The sequence below is a fragment of the Mercenaria mercenaria genome, chromosome 2 (genome assembly GCF_021730395.1).
Source record: "Mercenaria mercenaria strain notata chromosome 2, MADL_Memer_1, whole genome shotgun sequence".
NCBI lineage: Eukaryota > Metazoa > Mollusca > Bivalvia > Venerida > Veneridae > Mercenaria > Mercenaria mercenaria.
Genome location: NC_069362.1, coordinates 82,181,235 through 82,205,211, shown reverse-complemented (window position 1 = coordinate 82,205,211; position 23,977 = coordinate 82,181,235). Strand labels below are relative to the sequence as shown.

Genomic DNA, 23,977 nt, shown 5'->3' with positions numbered 1-23,977 from the left:
CAAAATGTTGCCTATTGAGTGTTAAGAAAGATCTTTGAAATATATTTGAGCTAGGTTATGACCCGAAATACTACAGTTTCAAACTTTTCAATCATTATGACTGAGACCTTTTTAGTGTTAAAGTTGTTGACGGATTACAAATGACAAACGACGGCGGACGTCGGACACAAAATCATAACAGCTCACTTTCAGCTGAGCTAACAAAACAAAACAAGGGGTTTTAAGGTATAGGTCCATGTTTCGGAGAAAAAAGTTCGAACGTCATCAAATCATAGAAAGAAAGCATTGTTTTACATGAAAATTTAACAGCGTATAAAACATTTATAGTATTCTACAAAGCCATTGTCAATTTACTGATATATGTATTGAATTCCGGAAAGGGACTGCATGAAGGGGCCACACTTCTGGACAGTTCAGCGGCTTTAAAAACTCACCATATCTTAAAAGCTGTTACATGTCTTCGTTCTGATACATTTGCAACATCGTGCGAGTGTTTAAACTTTACATAACTAGGTAAAACATCGTTTTTGACAATTGTTTACATTATTTCTTTACAAATGGCATTCTTATTTAAAGGGGGACAACTCATTAAGAATATTTTAAGAATCCAACTCTGTGGGGCAGAACAGTAAAACATGTATTGGATAGATAAGTTGTGTGTCAAGATGCTGTTCATTCGTTAAAAAAATCTGTTGTTTTGTGATATACTGCTAAACCTTAAGGTTTTATAGCAGACTGGAGTATAAATTTTTACACATACCTGTCTGATTTGTCATGAAGATCAGGAATGATACACCCAGCAACACAACAAATAATTGCAGTCTGTCTTTCAAATGGAACCCGCTCAATCTGTAGATAGATCAGTATGATGGTGTTAAAAAACAAATATATACATACTCAACGCTTTTCATTCTGTAAATGAACAAAACTCACCATAAGTAAAACCTAAGTAGATACAAGAAGAATTTTCTGAAAAAGAAGAAACTGATGGTAACAAACTGAAATTTCAAGAAGTACAACTTAATGCAGAAGAAAAGACGGAATTTAAACAGTAATCATTTCATTTAAAGACGCGCCACAGAATAAACTGTACTCTTTTGTATTTCCATGATGGTAATTTTAGATGCTTTGCATGAAACAATTGAAAAAAGCAAATGTCTACTTAAAAACTGAGCCTGCAATATATATTTTAATGTCTAAACATTTTATTAAATTAATATACAAAATGTAGCAGTATGAACAGTACTGGATGTATAAAGTTAAAACTGTGCTTTTAAAACTGTGCTGAAAGGAGACTGACTGAGTAAGTTTGCAGATAAAGTTGTGAAAACGGCCTAAATTGTCCGCGATAGCTGTATTAAAACAGACTCATCAGAATGATTTCATTAAGTTCATGTGGGAGGAAGAAGTAGGTCACTAGGTTGTGGTGGGTCTTAAAACAACTCGACTTGGCATTATGATCGATAGCGATCAGCTGTCTGTGAATGTGGCATGCTATGTATATGTTGTATTGATTTATCACTGTTAAATAAAACACGTGTCTATTCTCTGGTATATACTATATGAACAATAAGAATGCAATCACTTTACAAATTCATATAATTTTTTGAAGACATTTACAGTGGAACCTCTCTAATGCGAACATGCTCGGGCCAGAAAAAAGGTTCAGATTGGAGGTCAGAAAGGTTTTTGTTTTAGACCGAATAATTCTGCTGTTTGTTATTAAATGGAATGGTGAAATCAATTTTTATAATTGATATTAAACAAGAGGACCCTGAAGGCCCTGTATCGCTCACCTGAAGAAAGTAGGTCAGTAGGTTACATTAATGGTCACTGAAGTCAGTTTTAAGATCAGTGAGCAAAACTGTACATGTCATCCAAATTTCAAGGCTGTATCTTAAAAAAAAAAAAGTAGGTCAGCAGGTCACATTCCACATGACCCAGATTCAAACTGACCTAAAGATCATCAAGGTTAACATTCTGACCAAGTTTCATGAAGATACAGTCATAAATGTGGCCTCTAGTGTGTTAACACGCTTTTCCTTTGATTTGACCTGGTGACCTAGTTTTTCACCCCACCTGATCCAGATTTAAATTTCACCTAAAGATTATCAAGATTAACATTCTGACCAAGTTTCATTAAGATATGGTCACAAATGTGGCCTCTGGGGTGTTAACTAGCTTTTCCTTTGATTTGAGTTTTATTAAGGTATGGTGATAATTGTGGCCTAGCACTAGCTTTTCCTTTGAATTGACCTGGTGACCTAGTTTCTGACTCAACTTGCCCTAGATTTGAACTTGAAAGGTTATCACGATAAACATTCTGACCAAGTTTCATAGAGATGTTATTATGAATGTGGCCTCTAAAGTGTTTACAAGCTTTACGATTTGACCTGGTGACCTAGTTTTTGAACCCACCTGACCGAGATTTAAACTTGACCTAAATTTTATCAAGATAAACATTTTGACAAAGTTTCATGAAGATACAGTTATAAATGTGGCCTCTAGAGTGTTAACTAGCTTTTCCTTTGATTTGACCTGGTGACCTAGTTTCTGTTTCCACTTTACCTAGATTTGAACTTGACCTAAAGATCATCAAGATTACCATTCTGACCAAGTTTCGTAGAGATATTTTCATAAATGTGGCCTCTAGAGTTTTAACAAGCTTTACATTTGATTTGACCTGCTGACCAAGTTTTTGACCCCACCTGACCCAGATTTAATACTCACCTAAAGATCATCAAGATTAATGTTCTGACCAAGTTTCATTAAGATATGATTATGAATGTGGCCTCTAGAGTGTTAACTAGCTTTTCCTTTGATTTAACCTGGTGACCTAGTTTTGACCCAACCTAATCCAGATTCAAACTTGACTTAAAGATCATCAAGATTAACATTCTGACAAAGTTTCATGAATATACAATCATAAATGTGGCCTCGAGAGTGTTAAAAAATTCCTTTTATTTGACCTGGTGACCTAGTTTTTGACCCCAGATAACCCAATATCAAACTCGTTCAAGATTTTATTGAGAGTAATGTTCTGACCAAGTTTCATTTAGATTGGGCCAAAATTGTGACCTCTAGAGTGTTAACAGTCAAATTGTTGAGGACGGACGACGACGGACGACGGACACAGGGTGATCACAAAAGCTCACCTTGATCACTTCGTGCTCAGGTAAGCTAAAAATTAAGTGGAAACATAATAATTGACATAAGATTGAAGCAATCCACATATGGCATAGTATAATTATGTTTTATTAATGATGGATACACATCTCATAAATTCATTGCGTTATTTGATCTACTTTTTTAATCGACTGTCCGTCTTTCCGTCCGTCCTGAGCCATATCTCGGAAGTGGTTTGGAATATTTAAATAAAACTTACGTTCACCATTTTAAGGTAGTTCTGCACTTTTGGATCGAAATTTTTTCTACAATGTAGAATTTGATTAAACTCTGATTTTTCAAAACTTCGGAATAAATTAAGAAAATTCAGCAAATAAAAAAGATAGGGTCGTGTGCTTGATTTTTTGCTAGACTGATATGAAAAATTTGGATCTTACGCAATTTTTCATAATGGGAGTCTATGGGAAAATCGCAACTTTCATAACATTTTCGCGAATAGAATTTTTTCTAAAATGTAGAAATTAATGAAACTTCTCACAAAGGTAAATAAACATATGACCTATAATATGGTGAAATAAAATGTATAGGTCCGTGTGCTTACTTTTGAGATATTTGGCCATGATTAAAGTGAACTGCCCATTTCAAGCTATATTTAAGCTATTATTTTGAATTATTTTACCTGTCACATGTTTTCATATGATATTTTAACTTTAGAAAGATAGTAACAGTGCCATTTTACTAAACCAATTCACAGGTTGCCATTAATTTATAAACTGATTTTCATTTCCGTACGCCGAATCCAGGCTTTATTCTACGTTTACCGGATAAAAGACGTTGCGCCATCACTTCCGGTTTTTCAAACGTGCAGAACTACCTTAAGCTACAGTCACACATACGGATATGTCCGTGCGTTGAGGTACGGTGCGGATGGGATTGGTCTGTGGTGAGGGCGGTCACGGATTAGTACGGAGCAGTACGTCTTAGTACGGGAAAAATGGTGAGAAACGAGGAACAAAAAATACAGGACGCGAATAGGTACTACGTTGAACTACGTTTTACTGCGCCTGGCAACTTGCCCAGCGCGTGAACGGGTCTGCGGTCAACTACGTTGAAGTACGCTTTAGTACGGGCACTCTGATAACTACGTTCAGCTACGGATCAATACGGCAAGGTACGTTTCAGTATGGATAACTATGTTTTAGTACGTTTAACTACGGATGAATAAGTTTCAACCAAGTTGGACTAAAGTCACGCTAAAATGGCTACGGGTAGCTCAAATTTTTGTGCATGTACAAAAGTTGAAGAAACTTGCGAGTTTGGGATAAGTCTTGGATACGTTTTGACCAAATGTTGTTACGGATTGATACGGACTACTTCTTTGAGGTACGGCTCAGGTACGGATCCATACGCATTACTACGTTAATAGGCTGATCACTACCAAATAGAATGTAAGCCTCCGCAGGTCTAGTCACAAGTAGTCCAAATATAAATAGTACTAATCTTTTTTCCTTTCCTAGTGCATTTTCTCGGCAGCAACGTGCTTACTTTTACCCTACCGCGTTTCAGTATGTATCACTTTGCATTGTAATGAAATCGGCATGTTCCTATCGCATGCTAGATAAAAATGGCGGCGTAAGAATTTAATGTCACGAAAAGAGAAATTGAAAGAAGCGAAAAATAGTAAATTCAGCGGGTTGTATTTAACGAACCGTAGTTTTCTTATATAAAAGTTAACACCCCCTTTTCTTTTTGTTTTTCTAAAGTAGCGATCTAGCTCTTTATGGGAATATAAGTCTCTGAAAATCTGATATGCTAGAAAATGTCGAAACACCGTTATGAAGTGAGTGGATTTTATATGAAATAAAGAACAGCTGGATTTAGTGGTGTTCAGCCTATAAGGGGCACTACATGTTATTTTCTGAAAGCCCTCGAAAATGAATTGAAATGCCATTAATCTATTCTTTATGATGTAAAACGGTAACAAATGGCTGAAAACGCTTAAATTTCTTGTGTTTTTGGAATTTAGATCGAATTTTCGACCAGGTGGCACTATTTTGGTTCGTTTTAGGACCTAGTAAATGTCTTTTCTCGCATTTTAGCACTTCATTTGTCTAAATAATATTAAAATTAGCATGTTTCTGAATGAAAATGACAAACATCGTCACGATTAAATGGATGGTAAATGTAAATTCCACGAATAAGGTAAAATTAATTGAAATATTGCTTGCACAGGGTTAAATTTTGCATATTTTTGGGGATGGGGGTGACCTGTAATGAATGGTTATTTCTCTACATTTTCTCAATATTTTGCACCAAAGCAAAGCAGAATCATTGTGAAATAGGTGTACCTTGTGAATGAATGCAAATTCATGGAAAAATCAGACAAAAATTTTCTCTTATAGGCTGATCACTACCAAATAGAATGTAAGCCTCCGCAGGTCTAGTCACAAGTAGTTCAAATATAAATAGTACTAATCTTTTTTCCTTTCCTAGTGCATTTTCTCGGCAGCAACGTGCTTACTTTTACCCTACCGCGTTTCAGTATGTATCACTTTGCATTGTAATGAAATCGGCATGTTCCTATCGCATGCTAGATAAAAATGGCGGCGTAAGAATTTAATGTCACGAAAAGAGAAATTGAAAGAAGCGAAAAGTAGTAAATTCAGCGGGTTGTATTTAACGAACCGTAGTTTTCTTATATAAAAGTTAACACCCCCTTTTCTTTTTGTTTTTCTAAAGTAGCGATCTAGCTCTTTATGGGAATATAAGTCTCTGAAAATCTGATATGCTAGAAAATGTCGAAACACCGTTATGAAGTGAGTGGATTTTATATTAAATAAAGAACAACTGGATTTAGTGGTGTTCAGCCTTATAGGTTAAAATGCAGTAATTCGGTCCAAAATGTGCTTCCGTGGTGTAGTCGAAAGAAGTCCCTAATAAATAGATCCTAATTTTTCCATTTTTCGCGCATTTGCGCGTAAATCGGTGGCCAGATGGGCATTATTTCACTCGTGGAATGAATTTTACATAAAAAAGGACACGTTTCATGCTAATACTCGCATGTTTTCGAGTTGTTTACTTGAAAACGAAAGTAGAGTGTTTATTCTGCGGACCGCTTTCTGAAATGCGGCAATATGAGGGTACCTGACTTCAGTTGACTTGCATTTCACTGCATACTATTCAACACCCCTTTTTCTTTTCGTTTTCTTGAAGCAAATGTATGGATATCTTGTGGAAAATAGGTCTACGGCGGAGTGAAAATCTAGAAACTGTAACAAAATTGTTCTGAAGTAGCTGAATTTTATATGAAACAAAGAACAATTTCTTTTATTGGTATATAGCCTATCTGTCCGTGGCTAGATGTAGCTATCCGCGCCGTATGTGTGACTGGGGTAATAGGGAAATGCGGCACGTCAAGTTTCAGTCAGACTGTCCAAGTAATACCAGAGTTATGGCCCTTAGTAATTTCTAGTATTACTTATATAGGGTACTATAGATATGGCAATTTCTGCTTCATAAACTTGTGACTCATTTGACCTAAAACTATGAAACTTAAACTGAATTTAGATCACCAAATCTCTTTAGTAACTCTAGATTTAATTGTTTAACTAGAATGTGTCTGTAGGACACAGTGTGTGCCCCGCACCCAATCCCCCCCCCCCCCCCCCCCCCCCGCCATTCCCCACTGGTGCATTTGTCACAAATAAGTGGAAATAATACAAATATTTGCAGTCTTAATTGGGTATAGTTTCGAAAAAAAAATATGAAAAGGATTCATTATTCTATACCATAAACGTTTTGAGTTAAGAGCATCACAAACAAAAAATCCACTATTTTGGTTATTTCAAGAGTCATAACTCTGTAATAAACGCTAAGACTTTCAAGAAGAATGCCAAGTGTGCAAGATCACATTATGATAAAGACTCAAGCAAGGTTTCATTAATTTACATTAAATACTTTTTGAGTTAGGCACATAATTAGGTGAAAATGTGCATTTTTTTTACTATTTCAGGGGCTATAACTTTAAAAATAGTGGGAGGAGCCAGCAAATAAATAAGAGATGTGCAAGTTCATATCATGATACAGACTCATGTAAGTTTTCATCCATTTATATCATATACCTTTTGAGCTAGGTGTGTCACAAGGTGAAAATGTGCATTTTTGACTATTTCAGGGGCCATAACTCTAAAAATATGGGGCGGAGCCAGAAGAAAAATAGAAGGTGCGCAAGTTCATATCATGATAAAGGCTCAAGCAAGGTTTCATGAATCTACATCAAATACTTTTTGAGCTAGATGTGTCACAATCTGACTGAAGTACTTGATCTTCTAAACGAAGATCTGAGAACGACCCATTCACATACGTCTTCTGTATATTTTGGATTTCCAGTATTGCTATTTTTATTTTAACCAATCAGACGACTTGTTCAAATGTCAAAGAGAAAGAAAATTTGCATTCATTCCAGGGCTCGAACCCGGGGCCACTCGTTTACAAAGCAAGTGGCCTACCGACTGAGCTAATCGGCTATCTGACACATTACGACAAAAGAATTGTAAATATCAAAAGTCAAGGCTACAGGTAGATTTGCAAAATATTGTAAGTTAAGCACTGATTGGCTAGCGAAAGAGTCGTCAGAACGAGGCCATGAATAGGTCGTTCTCAGATCCTATGCGTAGCGTAATAGGAGATGTACTTCAGTCAGATTGGATGTGTCACAAGGTGAAAATGCATTTTTGACTATTTTAGGGGCCATAACTCTGAATATAGGGGATGGAATCAGATCAAAAATAGAAGGTGCGCAAGTTCATATCACGATTAAGACTCTTGCAAGGTTTCATGAATCTATATCAAATACTTTTTGAGCTAGGCGTGTCACAAGGTGAAAATGTGCGTTTTTGACTATTTCAGGGGTCATAATTCTAAAAATAGGGGGCGGAGCCAGACGAAAAATAGGAGGTGCGCAAGTTCATATCATGATACAGACTCATGCAAGGGTTCATGAATCTATATCAAATACTTTTTGAGCTAGGTGTGTCACAAGGTGAAAATGTGCATTTTTGACTATTTTAGGGGCCATAACTCTAAAAATATGGGGCGGAGCCAGAAGAAAAATAGGAGGTGCGCAAGTTCATATCATGATAAAGACTCATGCAAGGTTTCATGATTCAACATCCAATACTTTTAGAGCTAGGTGTGTCACAATGTGAAAATGCATTTTTTACTATTTCAGGGGCCATAACTTTAAAAATAGGGAGCGGAGCCAGACGAAAAGTAGGAGGTGCGCAAGTTCATATCATGATAAAGACTCGTGCAATGTTTCATCAATCTATATCAAATACTTTTTGAGCTAGGCGTGTCACAAGGTGAAAATGTGCATTTTTGACTATTTCAGGGGCCATAACTTTAAAAATAGGGGGCGGAGCCAGACGAAAAATAGGAGGTGCGCAAGTTCGTATCATGATAAAGACTCATGCAAGGTTTCATCAATTTATATCAAATACTTTTTGAGCTAGGCGCGTCACGAACTTCAGACGGACGCACAGACGCACGGACAAGAGCAAATCTATATGCCCCCACCACTCATGGGGGGGGGGGACACAAAAATCCGCATATTTTAACATAACAAACTGACTAATTGGTAAAATTTTATTAAACTTCTTTCAGTTTTTCCATGAACATCTATTATCAACATGTGAAGTCATGTACCCACACCTGGTCACCCCCACCACCCTGGTCACACCCACTTCCCCTCCCCACCCAACACCCCACCCCACCCCACACATTTTTGTTTTCATTTATTTTAAACCTTAAACCTTTCATGAAAATTTATCAACATGGACAGTTGTACCCTTCCACCACCTCGCTCCTCGACCCAACCAGTCACCCCCACCACCCCGATCATACACCCCCCACCCCACCCCCCCTCAAACAAAATGTAATGAAAGTATTTGCTTTTAGTAACATCCTTAACGTTTTGCCGGATATATTTCTTTGCCATTCCTCACCACAAACCCATTTATAGGCGGGGGATACCAATTCATCGAATTTGCTTGTTTCATATTATCTTGCTCTATTAATAAAATGTCAGACTGTGTTTCTGAAACATCGGCTATTGCTTGCTTTATTTCATTATCATTGTCTTTGTTACCTGAACGCGGACTGCTTTCTACTTCCGCAGCGAGGATTCGTAAAATAAACAAGATTCGTCCGAATAGTTTAGTGTCAACTATTATATTAATATAATGGCAACAAAAATTCAAAAGAAAAGTGACCCTTTTTAATGCAGGTCATCTCACTATATCATTTTGAAAATAATCATTCTTCTGAACAACAACGTAATACGATTATGATATATCTAAATGTTTACATTAAAGACACAAGCTTTAAGAGTTTGGTTATTCACTCCCTATAAACGACAGTACTCCCCCTCTTCCTGTTGAGACCGATCAAATATGTTAGTCTGTTTACAGATAAAATTATTGCAAAAAACTCGATTGATCACTGATTTTGTCCAGATATTGCACATTGTCGGCGTCAAAAGTACATATTTTCTTGCTTGAAGAATGATCCACATATAAATCCCACTGTTTCATGTATAAAGAAAGAATACTAGCATTACTAAAACCTCCATTTTGTTTATAACCGTCCGGTGTGATGTCCTGACTGTATGCATGTTTGCTTGCGGTACTGTACAAATGTTTGCGACTTTCGTAAAAAAGAACGTATGCCTGTAAGCAACTGACTTATGTATTAAATATCGGCTGTTCCCTTGCTCCTGTAGTATTTCTACATAAATATATCCCGCAAACGAAGTTAGAAGGAGGTGGGGTATACTGGAGTCGCCATGCGGTCTGTAGGTCTGGTCTGTTTGTATGTGTCCTCATATATTTGGTCCTGCAATTACTTGAATTTGTTACAGACGCAGCACCTCATCATCATCTTCTTCGATAATGAATAAATGGTAAAATATTGAATGCATTTTGATAAAACAATACTTCTTGATGAAAGAAAACTTGGATTTTTTCCATTTAGAGACTTTCAGATTTTAGGCCATTTTTGGGCAAAAGTGAACCTTCTCCTTTATTAACAACTGTATAGCCTTTATATTTTATAACATCCACATAATTTAGTTGCTATCCCAGCCGAACCCTAATACCACATAAAACAGACAGGTTACATATCTACGTTTTCCGGATAAATGACGTTACGCCATCACTTCCGGTTTATCAAACGTGCAGAACTACCTTAAACCACTTCACAAATATTAGGGATATGTTCTTCCTGACTGCATTTGGACTGAATTTGTAGAACTACCTTAAAGTCAATGCCACAAGGTAAAAAAGGGTCAATTTTTCGTGTCCGTGCCACAACTTCTTTATGCATTAAGGGATTCTGAAATAACTTGGCACAAATGTTCACCATCATGAGACAATGTGTCGCATACAAGACACAGTTCCCTAGCTCCAAGGTCAAGGTCACACTTAGAGGTCAAATGTCAAAAATAGGGTCGGTTCATTTTTCGTGTCCAGGCCATATCGTCTTTATGCATGGAGGTATTCTGAAATAACTTGTTACAAATATTCACCATCATGAGTCGATGTGTAGCGCATAAGACACTGGTGCCCGTCTTTTAAAACATAGTACGACTAAAATCGATCATAGGTCAAAACTGTGGTATCTGTTTTCTTGGAATATGGACACATTATACAGAAAGAAAACATGCTACCTGCCCGTAGGCCTACACATAAAATCTTGAACACATAAAATTGGTTACGTGTTTTGTTACTGGTTATATACTAATAAAAGAAATTGTTCTTTGTTTCATATAAAATTCAGCTACTTCAGAACAATTTTGTCACAGCTTCTAGATTTTCACTCCGTCGTAGACCTATTTTCCACAAGATATCCATACATTTCCTTCAAGGAAACGAAAAGAAAAAGGGGTGTTGAATAGTATGCAGTGAAATGCAAGTCAACTGAAGTCAGGTACCCCTCATATTGCCGCATTTCAAAAAGCGGTCCGCAGAACAAACACCCTAATTTCGTGTTCAAGTAAACAACTCGAAAGCATGCGAATATTAGCATGAAAAGTGTCCTATTTTATGTAAAATGCATTCCACGAGTGAAATAATGCCCATTTAGCCCCCGATTTACGCGCAAATGCGCGAAAAATGGAAAAATTAGGATATATTTATTAGGGACTTCTTTCGATTACACCACGGAAGCACATTTTCGACCGAATTACTGCAATATAACCTACTGGTTTTTTGGTCGTACGATACGATAAGATGTTTGATAAGTCTAGCCCCAGCTGTTTTCGGCAGACGGATAGACAGACAGACACAAGGACAGACGGACGGGGTAAACCTATAATCCCCTCCTGTCTCACCTCATCGACTTTTTGAAGTCGTCAGGAAACATTTTTTCGCGTGACTTCCATAGGGAATCGATAATAGGTAATTTCTTGCGTGACATACTAGGGCGTATATGCATGTATACTTTCGGTTTCTAATTCTGTATTTTATGATAGTATATGTCTGTAAAACCAACACGGAATACTTGCATGTAAACGGTTCTGAAGCATTCAATTGCATTATATAATTAGGTAGGATAGTGAGTCACAGACCCCCACCCCCAATGGATTAGTACATGCATAGCACGAGGGGTTCGGCATTAAATGACATTATATACATGAAGACTGATCGACAGAGACACTTTTAAAGGACATAAATTGCATGCTTAACTCGCAAAATGGAATACAGTGTCAGTCGCAAATAAAGAGTTCAGATCAAATATCAAAATTGGCAAGTCGGCATACAGTGAATGTTTTTTACCGTCTAGATAAAAAGTAATTTCTTTCAAAAACGCAACGGCTATGCAACATTATTTACAAATATTTATGGAGTATGCATGCTAATTTCAGAAAACAACGTGGATTATCGGACTGCAAATCAATTTGACATGTTATTCACCAGTTTCGTGACTTGGTCGAGGGAATTTCCATGCAATGAATGGAGTGTGATCAGTCAACATTTTGTAAACATTATTTGTCTGTTTCATCTCTTATATCACCATATACACATATTTATGTTCAACTTATCGTATAACTTAAATACACGCACTGTCTAAAGCAAAATAATTAATTTGAAGACGATTTCATACCTTCGGCCTGCCAGTAGTTTGTTTTGATCAGTCGCAACGGGAAGAGGGGGAGTACAGTCGTTTATACGGGGTGTTATTTGTAAATGGGAAAAACTCTTAGATAAGACCACCCTTTTTAAAAGAACCATAGGTGATGTCATTCGCGGGATCCACTGTAATAATGTTCAGATATCTACACTCTTGTTGTATCATGTACCAGCAGTAATTACAAAGATCATAATTAGTATAACAGTAACATGTTCAGTTAAAAAAAAACTTTATTTGCTCCCGACTGATTAAGATAATTTAAAGTATGTGCCATTTTGACAATGTAAAATTCCTATGTAAAACTGAAATCGTCGAAACAACATGAGAAATGCACGAGGATCAAAAAGAAAATAACAATGTTGAAAAGATGTCACTCTAAGTAAAGCATAAAGTATCAATGACACTCAAAAGCGTGTCCCAACAGTGTACTAGAAGAAAATGCATAGAACTTTCTGGGACAAGTATTTGGTACCGTACGTCGCTCATATTTGTACAAAAGACATATTCATCAATCAAGGTTGTGCCAGTGTAAATGAGCTGAGCGTTAGTTTTCTAAGAAAACTTCATTAAACTGTCTAACACAAATCACACGTGCACCGATTTTTTACAAAAATATGTCCGCCATGTTTTCTTCAGTCAAAGAAATAAAAGGAGTATTTTACCTTAGATTTCCTTATTGTATAATACGAGTCACTTTCTAATCTAAATAAAGAATCACTTTTTTATAACTTTCCACTGTCCGATCTTTCTGATCAATTAACGGTATCTCGCAATTACAAAATAAAACGAAGTGTGACATTTAGGGGTCTGAAAGTAGTGCTGGCATATCGTCTTATTATGGGGTACATTTGTGCCAATTAATATTAAGATCCCTTCATGGATCGTTGAGTTACAGACCGGACAGATAAAAGCTCTGTTGACCTTTGACCTCAAAGCGTGACCTAGACCTTTGAGCTAGGGGTTTGGGTTTTGTGCATGACATGTCAACTTACCATGGGGGACATTTATGCCAAGTAATATTAAAATCCGTTGATGATTGACAGAGATATGGACCGGACACGAAACTGTGGACGGACGGACGGAATGACATAATGTCGGAATGACGGACGGACGGAAAAGCGCAAACCTATAGTCCCCGAAACTGGTTTTCAACCAGTAGGGGACTAATAAATTGCCCTAAATATTGCTATAATAGCAGGCTAGCAGCATTTGCCTGCTGTGGGTTAAATATAACAAAAATTATATCGCAATTTTCTTTTCTAACATATATTCAATAGAATTTTAGCAAAAATACCGTGAATGCGGCTATGGTTAAATTCTGTATTGCCATCTTCGTGTAAACTTTACAGAAAATACAAAAATAAAAATGATACACAAACCAAAAACATAAATCTAAATTTTAATACATCAAGTTCTGAATGTTTCACACAGTAAAGACTAAACGCACGTAACTGGAGCCATTTTCATTGCGTCAAGTAGTTCTATTCATTGAATCTACAAGTGATTTTGTATAGTCACAATTTTTCCTATCTAAAAAGCGCAGAAGACATACATTTGATACTTTTCTATGAAATTCAACACATATTTATTTTTAATGAAGGCAATCATTTATGCAACTGCGTAAAAACTAGATATTTCATGAAATAATTTAAACGCTGTTGAATCTCAACCTGTATACCTACTGCAGTTATTCAAGAAAATATTATCACATCAAATACTCTGTGATTTTTATAACTAATAATTTGTTATCAAAACGAAATTACAAAAGAAAAGAAACCACTGATATGTGAATACTGTACACAATTTATGCACTTCCGGTTATACCATAAAATTCGGTTTTTAATGACATCGCCATACCGTATCATTTTTTACGTCCGGTGGGGTTACTATACACCGATAAAATAACATATTTTAGAACAATTTACAAAATCTTTTGAACAAAGACATTCTCAAGCAAGAAATACAATATATATCCAAAGTCAAATTTCAATTCAAGCACCTTCTTTGAAACTAACAAAATTGAGCCGCGCCATGGGAAACCAACATAGTGCATTTGCGACAAGCATGGATCCAGACCAGCCTGTGCATGCGCGCAGTCTGGTCAGGATCCATGCTGTTCGCTTTCAAAGTCTATAGCAATTAGAGACACCGTGAGCGAACAGCACGGATCCTGACCAGACTGCGCGGATGCGCAGGCTGGTTTGGATCTATGCTGGTCGCAAATGCACTATGCTGGTTTTCTCGTGGTGCGGCTCAAATTATTTCCATCATCGTATTATCCGAATTTGGTACAAGTCACTGGACATAGGAGAAGCCAAATAACCCTTTGAAACATGTTCATTGTACAAATGTGCTGATCAGTTTAGAAATTAGATAAAAATAATATTTCAAAAATAACTTTTTTATATTTATAAATACAAATATTGTTACTTTATAAATAGTATTGTCGCTTTGTCAAGTTTCTGGACACACTTCCACTTTTATTTCATACAGTGATTAAAAGTCCATATATTTCCTAGGTAACGTCTGATTTCAATACCACACAACAAGTCAGTTATATGTTACTTGCACAAACGTTATGCAGCATCGGATATGATCTGATGATTCCCTTCAACTGCATCAAAACTTAAAGATAATCCTTGACAGTTCTATAATTTTGCAATATAGCGAAAGAAGAATAAATTTGGAGGAAATGTAATTCGCAATTTCTTAGTTTTAAATGATATTGTTCCTATAAGCACCGTCTTTTAGTTAAGGTGAAACTTAAAAAAAAATTAAAACGGATTTAGTTACGTCTAATCTCACAAAAACTTACCTTCTTTTCATTTTAATCATCCCAATATATTTTTCCGATTTGTTAGCCTTTGAAATAGTATCGTGTTTTGAAAGAAATGCTACTACTTGCGTTGAATATGCTAAAATTCAACTGCCTCGATGACAAATTGTTATCTAGTGTTACACACAATGTAGCAATAAGGAATGGTACGAGGAGTGTTCGATATGAATTGCTTATTTTCCTCTAGCTCGATATCCACGTGGGGCACGATAAAAACCAATACCTACCTGTATAGTGTTATTCAATACCTACACAACGGTGTATAAATGTACATGTTAGACTAAGTGTAAGACATAAAATTTGCCATTTGAATACACGCAATCATTGACCACTGTAGTAAAAATGGTTGGTAGAAGCGTCGACAAGAAAGATGAAATAAGGGCTTACATCAAAGCTCGCTCAAAACTTGGTTGTTCTTTGAAGCAGCTGATGACTGAACTTTCTACTGCTTATGGACCTTCTTGTGTGTCTTATGACACAGTTCGGCGGTGGAAAAAGAAATTTGAGTCTGGTGTAGAGTCCATCAAAAATGCACCGAAATCAGGTAGGCCAAAATCTGCATCTCGTAAAGAAATCGTTTCCAAAATAAAGGAAATCATTGAAGGAGATGTCAGATTAACAGTTCGTGATATTGCACGAAAGGTAGGCATATCACTATCAACGGTTCACCTTATTTTGAAGAAGCATTTGAAAGTCAGAAAGATTTCTGCTAGATGGGTGCCACATCTGTTGACTGATGAGCAAAAGAGGCAACGGGTTAAAGTGGCCAAAAGCTGCTTCAAATGTTTCAAAATATGACAAAAAGCAGTTTGCCAATGTCGTCACAGGTGATGAAACCTGGGTTCATTATTTTGAGCCCGTCAGAAAGGTTAGCAATAAGATCTGGGCCACTAAACACAGCAAACGCCCAATAATTGCCAAACGTTCTTTGACTGCAAAGAAGGTTTTGTGTGCAATCTTCTTCTCTGGTGAAGGAGTCACAATAAAAGTGCCGGTGAAAAAGGGCAAAGGCATCACCGGAAAGTACTACAAAGACATTGTACTGAAGAAACTGAAAAAGTATTATCAGAAACGACGCCCTGCCACTGGTTTTAAACATGTCCGTCTTCTACATGACAATGCCCCCGCTCATACCTCCGCAATACGGCGTTTTTGAAGAAAGAAAAAGTAACTGTTTTGCCTCACCACCCGTATTCCCCAGACCTTGCCCCATGTGATTTCTTTTTGTTTGCGAAATTGAAATCATTCCTTGCTGGGCGGAAATACCAGTCCCGACAGGCACTTGGATCTGCCATTCATCAGTACCTTATTACTGTGCCCAAATCAGCGTACCATGACGCCTTCAAGAAGTGGATACATCGGCTGAAACTTTGCATTTCTAGCGACGGGGAGTACTTCGAGGGCTTGAAATGAGCCCTTTTGGGCTAACTTGAAATTTGAAATCTCTAGATAGAAATAAGCAATTCATTTCGAACATCCCTCGTACATGTTAATAGAACAAGAAGTTGCTAATGGACTCTTCTCGCTTTACATCATTTTTTTATGGTTGGTACTGAATTATACAATCCTGAGCTTTCAATATTATTTCTATACAGATTTAAGGAAAACACACCTTAAGATATTTAGAAAGCATGTAAATCAATACCTTTAATTAAACAATCACTAATCAAAAGCTAGTCCTGAGCGTCTTTTAAGGGTGATTACCATTTTGAAGCTTACATAGAATCGTCAATATATCATCATTTAAATAAGAAAACGAACCTTTTCGTGCATTTACAAATATTTCTGCGATTGCATTATTATTTGTGTGGTACAGGGGAGTCTGGTTGGGATCGAATGGGCGCCATTACTAAATGTTTTTAAAGTTTACTTCATACTCGTGTCGCAATTGTCATAACTTCTAATTTGTTTGTATGAAAAAATGTTCATAGTGTAAACATTAACTTTTTTCCCTAACATTTTAGACACATTTTTTATAACTTCTTGTCATATATTAAGTATGTTGTATTTCTATTACACATTCTACCTTGTACTTTGTACAAGTCCGTATCTATTTTGTGTTAGACAATATACATGTCAACCTGCTATTTCAACAATCTTGACATGAAATTTCGACATGATTCGACATGAAATAAATTAGACCAAGTGTTACATTCTTCCAATTGTCCATTTCTGTCAAATGTCGGACAAAGTGATGTCTTTCGACGAAATGTCATGGAAGCCTAAAAACAATGGCTCTAATATCTTTATTTCTGGTCGTATTTTGCTAAATTTAAAGATATGATGAATGAGAATATATTCAATTTAAATATTTAAACAACAGATTTCGGAACTTGCACATTATTTATTTATCGTTTCTATGGCAACGTCACTACCTCTAAAGCGGCCCAACGTCATATGACGCTGTCATATCTCAAGCAATTAATCAATACAACTCATGATTACAAGTGTTTTAGTGTTTCTTGCCATTAAATGCATTTCCTACACCTTCCTACGAACAAATGAATCTTGTACATATGATATTACTATCGTATTGATTAAATGGAACACAGAACTGTATTAAAGAGCTGTTAAATTTTCAAAGCGTGATCGAACGTTATTGTCTTTTGACGTCTGGACCGCGAGTCGTCAACAATATTCTCCTGACCTTTTAACCCCCTGTACCACTAATTAAATGTTGTTTTCTTATGCAGTATAGCATTTGTCTTCTTCCTTGAGTTTTTTTTTATTCAAAACACATGATGCACTCAATGTGTCCGTTCAACACTGATTTTCAAGCGATCACCAACGACATTATACCGCTCAAACATTTAAATGTCAAATGATTAACGCTATTGGCGTAATGCGTACATTTCACGTTAATATTCACCCTCTTAAGGAAAAGACAGCTTGAAAAATAGGTAAATGGCAAGTAATGTTTAAGGGAATGCAAAATTGAAAAAGACATAAAACTGGACCGTGTGACGTCAAATGGCGTTGCCATGGGGACTAGCATTTACTTATTACTTGTCCACATAAAATATGATTTTGACATATCAATTAAGTATTCTCTAACTTACAATATGTAACAGTTTCGTTGATTTTGATGATACGCACTTTTCCGGGTATTTATTGGACACCCCTCGTAAGTGATATTTCTTCCTTTTAGAGGTGATAAACATCAATATGTAGAAGTATTTTTCATTTATATATTTTTTTATTGTCACTCAATCTGTGCGCAAAAAGTCAAAAGAGAGGAACGATGAATAAATATACATAATATAGCTTGACTGATTGGTTATAAATTGATAAAAGAATGTATAAAATATAATGGCATCAAATAAAAGGCATCTGTTGTATTTTTACACGACATTCCTATAACATTAATATGACCTGGATTGTATTCATCTAGTATTAAATGCCATTTAGTCACATTAGTGACCGCGTCAATGTTGTTGTGAACTTCAAAAAAAAAAAAAAAAAAAAAAAAAGAGGGAAATAGTCGCCCTACGTCGCTCACCTGACCTTGACTATTAGACTTACTTTGAATATATGTATGACACACTGAATCATGAATGTTTAGTATAAAAAACATAAAACAGATCAAGTTTCCCAATCTGAATAAATGTGTAAGAAGTTATGGGCCAAGTATAATGAAGTTTCACCAAGCGGTTGAAGGGGTCCCTCAAAGGGGCCAAGTGCCCCCAGTTCCAGAAATTTAACAAGTCTTTATATGAATACTACTGACCACTGACCAAGTTTTATGAAGATCCATTGAGCGGTTCATGGGAAGTCGTTTAAAGGTATTTCTATTTTTAGCTCTAACGGCCTCTTACTTTGGTCAAATTATTTTAGAAGACTAATAATAATTTTACAGACCAAGTTTGAAGAAGATCCATCCAGCGGTCTATAAAAATAATTCGTTTAATTGTATTTCTATTTATCTAAGCGAACCATAAAAGGGACAGAATGCCCCCAACCCACCCCATTGTAACAAGTTTAACAATGAAACTGCAGACCAAGTTTGATGAATATCGTTCAGTGTTTTACGAGAAGAAGTTGTTTAAGGTTATTTCTGTTTTAGCCGTTTAGCTATGACCCCTAAAAGGAGAAGATTGCCTCCATTTAAATAAATTTGGGAAAGGACCTTATGAAGATGCTTAAACCAAGTTTGATAAAGATCTATCAAGCGATTCGAGAGAATAAGTCGTTTTAAGCTTTTTTTAAACTTTTGACCCTTGCAGTCCCTAAAAAGGGCAAAGTGCCCCCATTTGAACAGGACTGGGAGACGACCTTACAATGATACTACAGATGAATTGTGATGAAGATCCATTAAGTGCTACACGAGAAGAAGCAGTTCAAAGATACTTCTATTTTTAGTTCTAACTGCCCTAACAGCCAAGCGCCCCCATCTAAATAAATTGAAGAGAAATTTATTATAATGCTATATACCAAGTTTAGTGAATTTACATCAAGCTGTTCATGAGAAAAACTCGTATAAATGGTGATCCATCAAGCGTTTTTTGAGAAGAAATCATTTAAAGCTATTCCTATTTTAGCTCAAGGGGCTCTTACAAGGGACAAAGTGCCCCTATTTGGATAAGTTTGGGAGAGGACCTTAACATAATGCTACAGAACAAGTTTAATGAAGTTCCGTACCTGAGGAGAATTTGTTTCCCCTAAATGACAAGAATCTAAATCTAAATTACATCTAGACCATTTTAATGAAGTTTATAGAAGTCAATGTCAGAGAGCTACTGAGAAAATTTGGTGTTATACCAATTAGTAGTTTCAAAGAAACAAATTCGCCTATACTTAGAACAAAGTTCAAGTGAGCTTAAAATATATAAACATGTACATATTTCAATTTCTTCACTATATTAACAGGCGCAAGAGTAGAAAATATTAGAAATACATTTTCAAAGCAATCGCGTATTTTGTAACAGAAGAAAGTTATTATTCTTAATGAAATTTTTACCAGAATTTGACTTAGCAATTTTGGCCCATATTTTAAAAAACAAACCACGCATCTTCATATTATAGTAAGAAAGAGCTGTTTTACATGAAAATTGAACAGCATATAAAGCATAAATATTACACTATAAAATGATTTTCAATTTACTGAAATATATCTTCAATTGCGGAAACCGTTTGACATTTTAGCCTATCATTTTTCTAGAAAATAACATCAGTGTTCACATTGAATGGTTTAGCATTTATAAAACCTAACGATTCATACCAGAAAAGTGTAGATTTTCAAATTTTGAAATGCAAGATTTTTTTAAGCGTTTTAGTAATTTTATCTAAGGTTTTCATAGTTTGAAAACTCAATTTGGTATTTTTGTTTTATTTAAGATTTCGCCCGATAATCAAAATGTTATTGTTTCTTCTTCAGGCTCACTGTGATGACAATTTCAGGACTTACAGCAGATTAAGAAAACGTAAAAAAAAGTCTTTGATATCTGTAAATTTGGAACTTGTAAAGGAAAATTATTAATTCTCTGTTGCTTACCAAACATGCTTACCAAACACGAAATTGTGCTTGACGAAGTTTGAATAATTGGCCAGTCCACTGACAAGTTATTACTTCCGTTATGAAGGGGATATACTTATAGGTTATTAGATTTGTTTCGAGAAATATGCATGAGTTCTGCAGCGGAAATATTTAGGAGCACAACATTATAATTTATTACGATAAAGAACGAGTAGCTACATATTTCTCGATGCAAATCTAATAATCTTTTTATTACATACGCATGTACATTATACACATCTGTTATTAAGCCTAAGTCAAATCAAGGGACAGGACGTGAAGTGGTTGCACACTTGGTTCAAGCGAGCGAAATGGTTGCAAACTTACAAACTTACAAAATGGCGGATATTTTCTGAAATCATCGCGTGTCCGCTTGTTTTTTTTTATCAGGTAAGTGGTTTTCTATGGTATTTTGAAAAGATATGTGCATGCATCAGTTCTATGTCTACGTCACACTCGGTTTTGCGTTTCAGCGTTGTAGATTTCGAATTTTCGAAGTTATTGAAGTTATAAAATGGTTATGTCCATGTTTTGATATTTGAATTGCGTCGTTTCTTGCCGTTTTTAACATTCTATTGATCAAACTAGCCTTTTTTGGGGGCCCTTAAACGAGACAAAACAACTAATTGTGAAGAATTCTATAAACGTTTGGCTCTGCATGTTTTAGGGATAGTGCTATACCCAAATAAATCTTGTTCAAGCTAGTTTTTGTTGCAAACTTGTTGTTCAAGCAATTTCTGTTGCAAACTTATTCTGGAAAAATAGTGTCCAACTCTCAGAGAATGTTTATTGTGCAACTGGTTGAAGAGGCAAATCATAAATTTCCTCAAAATTGCTGCAGATAGCGCGAAATTTCATAATTCTATTTCTAATCACGTATAACGACGTTTGGGCCCAAACAGAGACTTATTTTTAGCTTTTTGTGATTTTGGAAGATCAGTGAAATAATATGGTCGATGTTTTGTTATAATGTGCACTAGCCTTGTGTGTATCTTGCCCAAGAAATTACTTAAATGCAAACCGTGTAATCTGACAAGTTCTCGAATGTGGTATTTGCGAAAAGAAATTCCGTTCACGGTTTGTGCTTCAGTGTCATTTGTCGTCACATGAAACAACAAACTACCAGGATACATGATTTTTTCATAAAAACTGTTTTTCGTAAAATAATAGCACATGTAGTTTTGACAGAAAAAAAACAACACATTTATATACAACAGTGATGCAATAACATAATGACATAAATGCATATATGTTTCATTTCTAGATTAAATGTACAAAAATAATATATCCTAGTCTTAAGATATGATTATGATGTAAAATGTTTTGAACTCATTAGAAGTTTTAGTAGTTGTTTATCCACCTGCGCAATCTTGTGTCGATATAACATGATCATAATACGAAACAAGAGTTTTGGTGATAAGGTACATGTTATATACCCCTTTACGTACATGCGGCATAGTTCATATTTTATTTCTGAAACATAAATCGTCGTCTTTGAATATCTTATGAGTCTTACTACTGTGTATCAAAACAATAAATAATTCGATACTAACACTAAAACACATGAACGCTTTACAATGAGAGTAAAACTGAGATAAGATGTTTAACTCATCTATGTTACAGTGTAACATCTGCTGAAACACGAATGTAGTTCCCATCATTTTATCACGTGCTTAATTTTTGTCGTTTAAAGTTTCTGATTGGAAAATTGAATGGTTTTAAACAGAAAGAAGCAGTACCACATACAACTTCGGAAAAGGCAAAACCCAAGTTGCACGGTATCCAAAAAGATGTAATCTTGGACACAAGCAACTTTATTACGGCAAAAATTGAAAACAGTAGAGTTGGCATTTAAATTTGTGGTGGCAATCAACAGAAAACATCATCATTATGAGTGTTCATTTTCAGAGAAGTCTGATTTAATCGCAGCCAAACATTTTCTTGTTATAGTTTATCAATTTCAATCCACTGTATACAGCGTAACTGTTGCACTGAATTTTACTTTGTGAGTTTGCTCAAAATATAGGCTTAGTGGACTCGTCAGCTCTGTAATGTGACTTAACTGGTCGAACACCTCTTGGTATATCATTCAATTTTCTTAATGTTCAATACTTTGGAACGCTTCCTTTCCTTCGGTTAAACTCGTTATCTCTGCAATAAAAAGTAACACTGGTAATTTGTGTAATATATTGCAATGTAATGCAAAATTAATATAATATAAAGAAACTGAACATATAACATTATACACTGTTGCACTTGACGCTTTTGTTTTGTTTCTAACAATTAAAATAAATTTTGCAAGTAAACGGCATTTCAATGTTTGTCCTTGTCATTCATTTCTGTAGCAATACTTATATGTCTTCTGTATTATGGCACTGCAATTACTTTACTTTTCATTACTGGTTGGTAACCAACATTGCTTGTGTTTACTATAATATTACGCAAAAAAATGTGTCTGACTTTAGGTTGCTAAAATTGTTGGTTCAGAATAGGAATAGAAAATAAGAATAGGCTTACAAAATTTTACAAATTGTATTTGATACCAATAACACTTACCTAACGGTTATTTCTGATGTACGTGTTAGCGTAGTTTGTTCAACTAATGAAGATTCATGTTCATGCTCTCGGGTCATAATAGCGTCTGATGTTCATAGCATCTAGACCTGAAAAGATCTGAAAGAAAACAACTGCATGTTAAAGTCGTTGTCTGTATGTACCTATAGACAATGTCTCCGAAAGTTTAGTTTTATTTCTGCTTGCAATCTAGACCAGCTGAATCTATAAACAGGGAAGATGTTAAAATTATGTAAGAACACTAACCCTAATCCTAACAGGTTTCATGAAAACATAAGTTTTTTTCATCAACAGTTATATTAAAATATCAAAGTGCCATTTGATGCTACAAAAATGTACGACCCTAAACAGAAAAGAAATGTACATGTGTTGCACAATAAACATTACCTGAGAGTTGGATACTATTTTTTTTCAGAAAAAGTTTGCAACAGAAAGTGCTTGAACAACAAGTTTGCAACAAAAAAAGCTTGAACAAGATTTATTTGGGTATAGCACTATCCCTAAAACATGCAGAGCCAAACGTTTATAGAATTCTTCACAATTAGTTGTTTTGTCTCGTTTAAGGGCCCCAAAACAGGCTAGTTTGATCATTAAAATGTTAAAAACGGCAAGAAACGATGCAATACAAATATCAAAACATGGACATGACCATTTTATAACTTCAATAACTTCGAAAATTCGAAATCTACAACGCTGAAACGCAAAACCGAGTGTGACGTAGACATAGATCTGATGCATGC

The 23,977-nt window shown here is 35.6% G+C and overlaps 1 protein-coding gene across 1 annotated transcript in view; it reads right to left on the bottom strand.

The window, feature by feature from the left end:
- LOC123562319 (carbohydrate sulfotransferase 14-like) overlaps positions 1-23,296 on the bottom strand; it is a 36,870-nt gene extending 13,574 nt beyond the window's left edge. The window contains exons 1-2 of the mRNA XM_045354959.2: positions 23,220-23,296; positions 761-849 (exon numbers count right to left, since the gene is read on the bottom strand). Coding sequence (XP_045210894.2) covers positions 761-849; positions 23,220-23,296 — 166 coding nt within the window. The remainder of the gene's footprint in view (positions 1-760; positions 850-23,219) is intronic.
- Positions 23,297-23,977: the final 681 nt, after the last annotated feature.